General features: G+C 38.8%; 1 protein-coding gene across 1 annotated transcript; it reads left to right on the top strand.

The window, feature by feature from the left end:
* The first annotated feature begins 6,635 nt into the window (after positions 1-6,635).
* Positions 6,636-10,195, top strand: LOC148115896 (vomeronasal type-2 receptor 26-like). The gene is made up of 3 exons (XM_087885108.1): positions 6,636-6,815; positions 7,786-7,912; positions 9,269-10,195. The coding sequence occupies exons 1-3, from the start codon at positions 6,639-6,641 to the stop codon at positions 10,177-10,179; spliced, it is 1,215 nt and encodes a 404-aa protein (XP_087741234.1). The 5' UTR covers positions 6,636-6,638; the 3' UTR covers positions 10,180-10,195.
* The last annotated feature ends 494 nt before the right edge of the window (positions 10,196-10,689 follow it).

Below are 10,689 nucleotides of genomic sequence, written 5' to 3'. Positions count from 1 at the left end.
GACCCGTGCGCTCCCACAGAGAGGGCCTCCTCGGGGTGCCATCAGCCAAACAGTGCAGGCTGGTGACCCCCAGGGGGAGGGCCTTCTCTGTGGGGGCACCTACCCTCTGGAATCAATTGCCTCCAGAGATAAGGAGAATCCAAGACCTCAGTGCCTTCCGCCGTGCCCTTAAAACCTTCCTTTTCCAGCAAGCCGGGCTGGCCTAATTTTTTAAGTGTTTTTAAGTGTTTTGTTTATTGTTTTTAATTAATGGGGCCAAATTTATATATGTATATTTTAACTGTATTTTAATATTTGTACTTGATGTTTTTACTTAGCTGTTCACCGCCCTGAGTCCTCAGGGAGAAGGGCGGTATACAAATTCAAAATAAATAAATAAATAAATAAATAAATGTTGGCAAATCCTATTTTTGTCAACAGCCACATGAAAAAGTGCTGCTGAGTTTTGTCCAAACCAGTCCGTTAGGTTTTGAAGCCACGATGTTCTTCTTCTGCCTGGACCTCGTTTGCCTTCGAACTTTCCTTGGAGGATTAAGTGAATGATGCCGTATTTTTCTGGGTTTCGCATCACATGTCCAAAATATTCTAACGTTTGCTTTTTAATGGCTTTGATGATTTCCCTTGGCTTTCTCAGGTGGCTTATCACCTCCTTATTTGTGATTTTTGTTAACCCAGTTTATACGTAACAGCCATCTGTAAATCTACATTTCAAATGCTTCTCATTTCTTCAAGTGGTTTTCTGTCAGAGACCAACTCTCTACTCTATAGAGCAGAATAGTAAAAACCCCAAATAAAACATAAATCTCCTTTTTTTTCCCTCCAGATCAGCTACACTTTTATTTCACCAATCCTGAGTGATAAAACTCAGTTACCTTTTTCCTACCGGACCGTCCCCAAAGAAGGGGCTCAAAACCTGGGAATTGTTAAATTGCTGCTGTATTTTCGATGGACATTCATTGGAGTCTTTGCTGCAGACACCAATAACGGAGAACATTTCATTAGGACTTTCGTTCCTGTGCTGGCTCAGAATGGCATCTGTGTTGTTTTTTCACAAATCGTATTATTAAACGATGAGAACTTCAAGTATCAGATTTCTTTTTTTTTTTTATTGCAAAAGTTTTACAATTACATTTTCACCCCTTTCCCCCCCCGCCTCCCCCCCCAGACTTCCCAACCTCCCTAACCCTCCCTAACCCTCCCCTCCCCCCAGACTTCCCTATAATATACTCAAACTCATAAAAAACCCTTAATATAACACTTATATATAAACTTGAACCCCTCCCTCCCCTGTATAATTTTTTTCTTTACCTCATCACATTAAAATATTTCCAATACATTATTTTCAAATAAAAGCTATTTGATACTTTCTAGTTTGATATTTGTTCTGAACATATTCTATCCACTTTTTCCATTCCCATTCATAAGTCTCTTGTGAACAATCTTTTAAATATGCTGAAATCTTCGCCATCTCTGCAAAACTGGCCATCTTCAAAGTCCATTCCTCGATAGTGGGCAAAGCTTCATTCTTCCAGTATTTACCTATCAACAATCTTGCTGCTGTTATCATATACAGTATCAATTTTGTTTCACCTAATGTAACCCTTAACTATACCCAATAAAAACAATTGTGGAGAGAATTGAATTTTTTTCTTCAAAACATTCTGCATGACCCACCAAATTTTTATCCAAAAAGCCTTAACTTTCCTACAGGTCCACCAAACATGATAATAAGTAGCATCCAAACATTCACATCTCCAACATTTTGGCTGAACATTAGGGTACATGCATGACAACTTTTTGGGATCTAAATGCCATCTATAAAACATTTTATAGAAATTTTCCCTCAAGTTCTGCGACTGTGTAAATTTAACATTCTGAACCCAAATTTTTTCCCATGTTTCCAACATCACTGGTTCTTCAAAATTTTGTGCCCACTTAATCATACAATCTTTAACTAATTCAGTTTCTGAGTCCCTTTCTAGCAAAACATTGTAAAGCCTTTTGATATGCATTGGACCTTTCTCTCTTATATGTCTAACCAATTCTTCCTCATGCAACATAATACCAGTTTTTTGGTCCTCTTTCCATCTCAATTGTAATTGATTATATTGTAACCAAATTAAGTTAATCCCTTCGTCCAACAGTGTCTCTAATGTCTTCAACTGCCATCTGCCCGCATCTGTAAAAAGAACCTCTTTATATAAACCCCCCCCCGAGTGACATTATATTTGTATTCCACATAATATGACCAAGATCCAGCCATAGCGGTATTTTGTAATCCCATTTAAGTCGGTGTTTCTTCCAAACCCTCATCAAAGAGTCTCTAAGTATATGGCTTTTAAATACTTTGTCCACTTTGTTCTCATAAAATAAGTAGGCATGCCATCCAAATTCAAGATCAAAACTTTCTATATTCAATATTCCAGTCTTTTTCCTTCCAAACCAATCGCTTGCTTGAGTCAAAGCTGCTGCTTCATAGTATAATTGTAGGTTTGGAAGTTTAAGACCTCCCCTTTCTGGAACATCTTGCATAATTTTCAATTTCACTCTCGGTTTTTTCTCGTTCCAGACAAACTTATTCACTCCAGATTGCCAAACTTTCAATTGTTTATCACTTTTAAGCACCGGAATCATTTGAAACAAAAAAAGAAATCTTGGCAAAATATTCATCTTAACTGCTGCTATTCTTCCAAGTAGAGACAGCTGCAGTTTTTTCCAAGTCTCCATATCTTTCTGCACCTCTCGCCACAACACCTCATAGTTATTTTGAAACAATTTCATGTTTGATTCTGCAACCTGAACTCCTAGATATTTTACCTTAGGTACAGTCTCAAAACCTGCCCTCCTTTCAAGCTCATGTTTGCGATCTTGTGTCATATTTTTAGCTATCATTTTAGTCTTTTTTGGATTCAATCTAAAACCTGAAACTTTACCATAATCTTGTATAATGTCCTTCATCAAGATTATTGATTCCATTGGTTGTAATAGGGTAACAACCAGATCATCTGCAAATGCCTTTATTCTGTAATCCTCTTGCCTAATCTTTATACCTTTCAAGATATTAGAATCCCGTATTGTATTTAGCAAGACTTCTAGTGTTAAAATAAATAAAAGTGGGGACAACGGGCATCCCTGTCTTGTTCATTTTTCAATTTTAAACTCTGTTGTCAGACTTCCATTAATAATGATCTGTGCCTTTTGCTCTTGATAAATTGCCGAAATCGCCTGTATAAATTGATCCCCAAAGTCCATCTTTTTCAAAGTCTTTAATAGAAAATTCCAATCCACTCTATCAAAGGCCTTCTCTGCATCCAAAAAGACCAGCACTGCAGGGATCTGTTTATTCTTCTCAAGATATTCCAATAAATCTATTACTTGCCTTACATTGTCCTTCATATATCTGCCCTCGATAAATCCCGCTTGATCATCATGAATCACCTTTTGAATTACTGGCATCAACCTGTTGGCTAGTACTTTCGCAAAAATTTTATAATCTGTATTCAAAAGAGATATTGGTCTATAGTTCTCTGGTTTTTTAGGACCGATTTGTTCTTTTGGTATCAAAGATATGTAAGCTGTTGTCCATGATGGGGGTATTTTACCCCCTTGCTGAATATTGCAAAATAAATCTCTAAGTTGTTCCACCATTTCAGCTTGCAAAGTTTTGTAGTACACTGCAGTCAAACCATCCGTGCCAGGAGCTTTGGCTGTTTTTAACTGTTTAATTGCTACTATTATCTCCTCCTCTGTTATAGGATAATTCATTCTTTCCTTTTGTTGATCAGTAATTTTTGTAACTCTTTTATCGTTTAAATATTTTTCTATAAGTCCATTCTGCACCTCCTCTTTAGCATATAATTTGGTATAATAGTCCACAAAAACTTCTTTAATTAATTTTTGTTGAAAGATTTCTTTCCCTCCAATATCAATACTATCAATAGTCCGTATACTTTGTTTTTTCCTCAATGTGTAAGCCAACCATCTGCCCGGTTTATTAGCATTACAAAATGTGTTATGCTTCGCATATTGTAAGTTTGTTGCAACTTGTTCCGCCAAAAGCATTTGAAATTGGTCTTTCAAAAGTTTTATAGCACTGCGTATTCTTTCATCTGTTGGATTTTTAATAAGTAACTGTTCTTTATTCTTTATTTCTATTTCCAGTTCAGATCTTTTCTTTTGTCGGAACAGTCTGTGTTTAGAGTTCATATAGATAAGTACCCCTCTCATATAAGCTTTACTTGCATCCCACACAATTTCAATTGGGGTACCTTTATTCAAATTTATTTCAAAAAATTCTTTCAAATGCTTTTTAAGTTCTGTTGTATTTTTTTCATATCTAAACAAATTCTCATTTAATCTCCAAGAACGTCTCTCAACCTTGTCCATCTCAATTTCTATCCATACTGGGCTATGGTCAGTCAAAGTTCTTGGAAAAATCTTTGTTCTTTTTGTCTTAACAAGTAAATCATCTGTCAACAAAATAAAGTCAATCCTAGAGAAGGATCTGTGTCTATTAGAAAAAAAAGTATAATCCAATTCTTTTGGATTATGTATTCTCCAAACATCTTTTAGTTCCATATCTTCTTTCATGTCAAAAAAGGTCTGTGGTAATCTGAGTCTAGACTTTGCCAAACTCTTTTTATCTAATTTAGAGTCGATTACTCCATTCCAGTCTCCCATAATTAAAATAGATCTGTAATCCCATTGCAATATTTTAGTATGTAACATCTTATAGAAATAGTCCTGTTGTTGGTTGGGAGCATAAATCCCAATCAGAAGAATTTGGCCATTTGCTATAGACAATTCAATTGCTACAAACCTACCATCTTCATCTGTTTCTATAACTATAGCTGTTAACTTTTTATTTACATAAATAACCACACCATTCTTTTTTTGTGAAGTTGAAGATATAAAATGTGTTCCTAGTTTGGAGTTTATCAAATATTTTTGATCTTGAGTTGTGATATGTGTTTCTTGTAAACAAATTATATCATTATTAAATTGTTTCAAATATGTAAATAATTTCTTCCTTTTCTGTGCTGAATTCAACCCATTAACATTCCAGGATAAACACTTAAACATCATCAGCCTCTTTCTGGAGCAAAGAGCAAAATAATTGAAGGTCATCCGAAAGCTTCGATCTCGCTCCTCCCATAGCTCCAGTCTCTTGTGCAGTACTCTTATCTGCCTCCTTGTCTTGTCTTTCCTGTTGTTGTTGTTGCTTTTGTTTAAGTAACTTAGCTTGAGCTCGAGTTATACGTTGATCCTTAACTTCAATCATCCGAACCGGGTCCAAGATTGGAGAAGATTCCAGCAGAGGCTCATCCAGAAAACCTCCTTCTGCACCTTGCACTTCTTCTAATTCCTGCTTAGACTGTTCTTGCAGTTCTCGTTGAGGTTGCTTCTCTTCACTCTCTTTAATCTCCAAAACTGTAGATGTACGTGGAGATGGTGTTCTTTCTTTAAAATTAGCAGAATAAAAATACTCCGCCTTCTCAACAGTATTCAACCGATGTCTTTCTCCATTGTATTTCAAAATTATACCAGTTGGGGCATCCCACCGAAATGGTATATCTTGTATTTTCAATTCATTTACTAGAAAACCAAAATCTTTTCTGGCTATCAGCATCTTTATCATCAATTATCAGTGTATATTCTTGTAAAATCACCTGACGAGTGCCAGAATCAATATTCAAGCTTTCCCTCAGAATCAGTATTCAAGCTTTATTCAGATAATGAGCAGATGGAAGAGTCAATTATAAATATTGATATTTGCTTCCCAATTTCCGAAAGCCAATTCATAACACAGGAAGTTTATAAGAAGAGATTAGATAACCATTTGTCTGAAGTAGTGTAGGGTTTCCTGCCTAAGCACGGGGTTGGAAGTAGAAGACCTCCAAGGTCCCTTCCAACTTTGGTAAATTATAATTATAATTATTAAATTATTATATTTCCAGGCTTGAGTTGTACAAATGCTGTGATGCTGTGATGCTGAGATTGGACTGCCATTTGTCAAAAATGGTGTAGGGTCTCCTGCTTGGGCAGGGGGGTGGACTACATGACCTACAAGGTCCCTTCCAACTCTGTCAATCTATCTCTCTTGTGGAATCAAAACATAGGACTCAAAATAAATAATGAAGGCTCACTGCGTTGTTTGTTATTCAATGTGCACAGGAGAAACTCTCCAAAGAATGTTAAGATAAATCTCTGTAGACAAAACAATGTATCTATAGTTATGCAGGACATCTCAGGGAGGAGGGGGACACTCATGGATAAGCAACAGATAAAGTAAGCAAATATATTTGTAGGTAATGGATTTCCCTTCTCCTGCCCTTCTGCTATCTGCTTATCTTCAGGAGAACTAAGGGGAGAAATAAAACCAGAAAACAAGAAAATATGGGCTAGTTGGGAATGCCAGATGTTGGGAAGAAAACATCCGCCATTGGTACCTGAAGGACAAATCTATGCAGATTGTCCTGAGAAGAAAACAGGCTGAAGCTCAATAAGCCAAATTCCTTATATCTCTGTACATCAACTTGTTTAGATAATTCCATTTGTGTAAAAACCTCTTTCCTTATATTCTGTAGCTTCACCGTTTCCTGAAGAATCCTCAGATCTACAACAACACCATAGAAGGAATGTATTTGGACAGAAATGGAGATTTGATGGCTGACTTTGACATTGTGAGCTGGGTGTTGTTTCCTAATAAATCGACCACCAGAGTGAAATTTGGGAGTCTAGACAGAGAAGGAACCATTGGAGTCAAATTCAGCATCAACAAGGAAGCCATCACGAGCCCTCAGTGGCTCAATCAGGTAGAGGAAGAGGAGTTCCATCTCTTTAGTTTTATCCATCATCTCAATCAATCCCCTCCATCCCATGATCTCAATCAATCCCCTCTATCCCAAACAATATGTAAGCCTGACTGCCTTCAAATTCATGCTTCAGGATTATATTCTTTCATTTATAACCAACAAAGAAAAAGATGCTTTATGACTATACAGTACAAGACTTTGGTCTGTGAAAAAAAAATGTGGGGATAGAAGGAAATGGAAGCAGGATTTAAGAGGAGGGGAGAAGTAAAATCAATTGAGTTAACCATGTTCATTTGGACATGTATACATTCAAGAATTTGACCTTATTTGGTAGAAGAAAAGTGCAAAACCCATCATGCTGAACAAATCCAGAATTCCCATTTCTCCTCCATATGATCTGTTTTTCCTAAAGTTTCTCTGACAGCCTTCCAGAGACAGTCCTTCAAAATGGAAGCATGTCTGACTATCATGCTTCCACTTTCAAGAGTAAAGTTCTAGAAAATTCTCTGGAGTGGCCACCACAACATGGCCCAGGGGAGAAACGGAATCGTCCACTTCTAGTCCATTTTGCACATACCTCTTGTTTTTCCCTGTAAGGTCCTGCCTCTCCAGTCCTCTCAAGAAAGCAGTACTCATGAAACAAAAGCCATTTCAAAAGGAAACTTTTATTGGAAGATTGTGATAGCAAGAGATCTAGGCAGGAATTAAGTTTCCCGCTCAAAACAGTAAAGTGAAGACAGAGCCCCTCCCAAAGCCAAAAACATCACCAAGCCAATCTCGGAGTGTAAAGATACTATGAGATTCTCAGGCTGGGGAGGTGATAAATGCCGGTCTCCAAGGCAACGCTGCTGCTCTTCTCTGGAGACGAGATAAACTATGGGACCTGACAATCCCATTCCAACACTATAATTCATTTCATAACTAATCAGTTTTGCAGATGCTTCTGAATGCAAATTCTGTTCACTTTCAGTCCTTGCCTCACTCCCAGTGTGTGGAGCCTTGTCAACCTGGCTATTTCAAGGTGGTCCAGGAAGGAAAACCAAACTGTTGCTACAACTGCGTCCCTTGTGCAGAAGGGAGCATTTCCACCCAAGAAGGTGGGTGAATGGGAATCAAAACAGCCCTTGGGATAGGAGCAAAGGTTCCTGCAGATCTTTGCTAAGAAGAAATTTCTAATTTGAGTATTGGAGTGGGAGGGAGTATTAATTTAACTATCAGAATTAATTTCACCAAGGATATAACAATAATATGATCTGGGAAAATTCATTGGAATGAGAGGTTAAGTGTAGAATAAGCCAAGCAGCTATCAAGAAGCATATGTGACTTTGTGAAGGATCAGTTGAAGTGACATGAAGCAGCCTGTTCTTTCACCATGACAAACAGAATGATGTTGCTTCTACAATATGAAGCTCTCCATTGAGATAAATTAATCTCCAATGTCAGGGTTCCAAGTAACACCCCCAATGAAAGAGAACTCCGAGACTTGACCTTCCTCAAAGTTACATTTTATTGAAGATGTTATATTGGCACGTTTGGGAAAACCCAAATCTGAAAACTTCCAGGTTTTCCCTACCCAAAGGAAAGTTCAAGTCCCTGCCCAACACCCACAAGTCCATCACATGGCCCAACCCAAACACCATGCTGACTGGAGATGCCTCCCAGTTCTAAGCCTCCAGATACAGGGGAAGATGTCCTTGACTTTCTGAGAAAGGAATGTTATTATGACTACCGGTATATATCACCCATGCTCCATACAATCCCCCCATCACAGTTTCCCACAGTAGTAAATGTGGCAGGCCTGAAGATTCAATGAAAAAGATGGCTTCCAGGCCTGACAGCCAACTCACACAGGACCGAGTCAGTAATCTTGCCATCTCCTCCATTCCAGGGTGGACTCGGGATAGACACATTTCTGCCTAACCATCTTCCTCCAAAGTATCCAAGGAGTAGGCAAGCATGATCTGTGTTTCCTATAGAGTAGCTATTTCGGGGAATACATTGCTACCAGAGAGGAACCTCTCCTCATGATGGCGATTAGAGAGAAAACCAGACAATTTTATCTGCCCCTTCCTAGTCTACCCAATGAGAAGAGGAAATCTCAGGCTAGCATGGCTTTGGCCCAGTCTACCCAATGGAAAGAGGAAAGATCGGGCCAGCGTGGCTTCAGCCTGGTCTACCCAATGTGAATAGGAAACATGCTAGCAGTTTGGGGAGTGGTGTCAAGTGGGCCACACCCACCCAGTTGACCACACCCACCCAGTCAGCCATGCCTGACACCCACCCCCAGGTCAACCGTAGCCCTGATGCAGTCCTCAATGAAATTAAGTTTGACAGCCCTGATGTAGATGGTTGTCCCTCCTCCCCTTTTGCTTCCTAGAATGTGGCCTTCCTGATTTCAAAATCTAACTCCCATCCTATACATTCATGGTAAATATTACATTTGTCCTCTACAGATGCAGACCACTGCACCAGATGTCCAGACAATCAGTATCAGAACAAGCATCGAGATCAATGTATCCTCAAAATTGTCACTTTTTTGTCCCATCAAGAGTATTTGGGAATTATTCTTACTTTCTTTGCCCTATTCCTGATCTTAACCACAGTTTTAGTCTTGGGAATCTTCATTAAATTCCAAGAAACTCCAATTGTCAAAGCCAACAACCGGGACCTCTCCTATATCCTCCTGGTCTCCCTTCTTCTTTGCTTCTTGACTTCCTTTCTCTTCATTGGTTGGCCAAGGAGAACCACCTGCCTTCTCCAACAAACAATTTTCAGCATCATCTTCTCAATTGCCGTGTCTTCCGTGTTGGCCAAAACAGTCATGGTGGTGCTGGCCTTCCTGGCCACAAAGCCAGGAAACAGAGTGAGAGGGTGGCTGGGCAAGAGTCTGACCAACACCATCATCATTTCTTGTTCCAGTGTCCAGGTTGTCATTTGTTTCACCTGGTTAGGAGTCTTTCCTTCATTCCCTAATTCTGACATGTATTCCCAGCCTAGAGAGATTGTTCTGCAGTGCAATGAAGGCTTGGTCACTATGTTTTATGTTGCCCTTGGTTACATGGGTTTTCAGGCTGCCATTTGCTTCATAGTGGCCTTCCTGGCCAGGAATCTACCTGGGTCCTTCAACGAAGCCAAGCTGATCACCTTCAGCATGCTGGTCTTTTGCAGTGTCTGGATCTCCTTTGTGCCCACCTATCTCAGCACCAAAGGGAAATTCGTGGTTGCTGTGCAGGTCTTCTCCATCTTGGCTTCCAGTGCTGGGCTGCTGGGTTGCATCTTCATCCCTAAGTGTTACATCATTTTGCTGAGGCCAGATCTGAATACAAAGGAACAACTGATGTTCAAAAATGAAGTAAAAAAGTGATGCTGATGGATATTCTGGGGATATAATTCCCACCCATTATAATTCTCACCCATTGGGTACTTTTCAGGAGAAAACACTATCAGGCTGCTTTTTGAAGTGATCTCCTGCTTAAGCCTAATTTCCATGTTTTTATGTTTCTGTTTCTGGTAGTATTATTTAGCATTTTGGGCTTCATTATTAGCCTTTAAATGAGGACGTTATTAGAATTTTAGTCTGGCAGTGTTGACCTCCTTTCAGATTTTAGGAAAGCATGCTTTTTTCATGGGGAAAAACAGCCTTTTTCAACAACTGAATCTTAGTCAGTGTATTCTGAAAGTAATTGAATACACTTGCAAGTTTTAAGTAAAATACTAATACATCTTGGAAACAGCATGATGTAACCCATAAATTTACCACATGTGGAAAGTAATCTCTAATCAATGTTTTCTATTGTTTTATTTTATTTTATTTTATATCCAATTTATATACCGCCCTTCTCCTTGAGGACTCAAGGCGGTGTATAGCCAAATA

The sequence above is a fragment of the Pantherophis guttatus genome, chromosome 2 (genome assembly GCF_059756535.1).
Source record: "Pantherophis guttatus breed Tessera chromosome 2, ASM5975653v1, whole genome shotgun sequence".
Taxonomy (NCBI): Eukaryota; Metazoa; Chordata; class Lepidosauria; order Squamata; family Colubridae; genus Pantherophis; species Pantherophis guttatus.
This window is presented reverse-complemented; position numbering and strand designations above follow the sequence as displayed.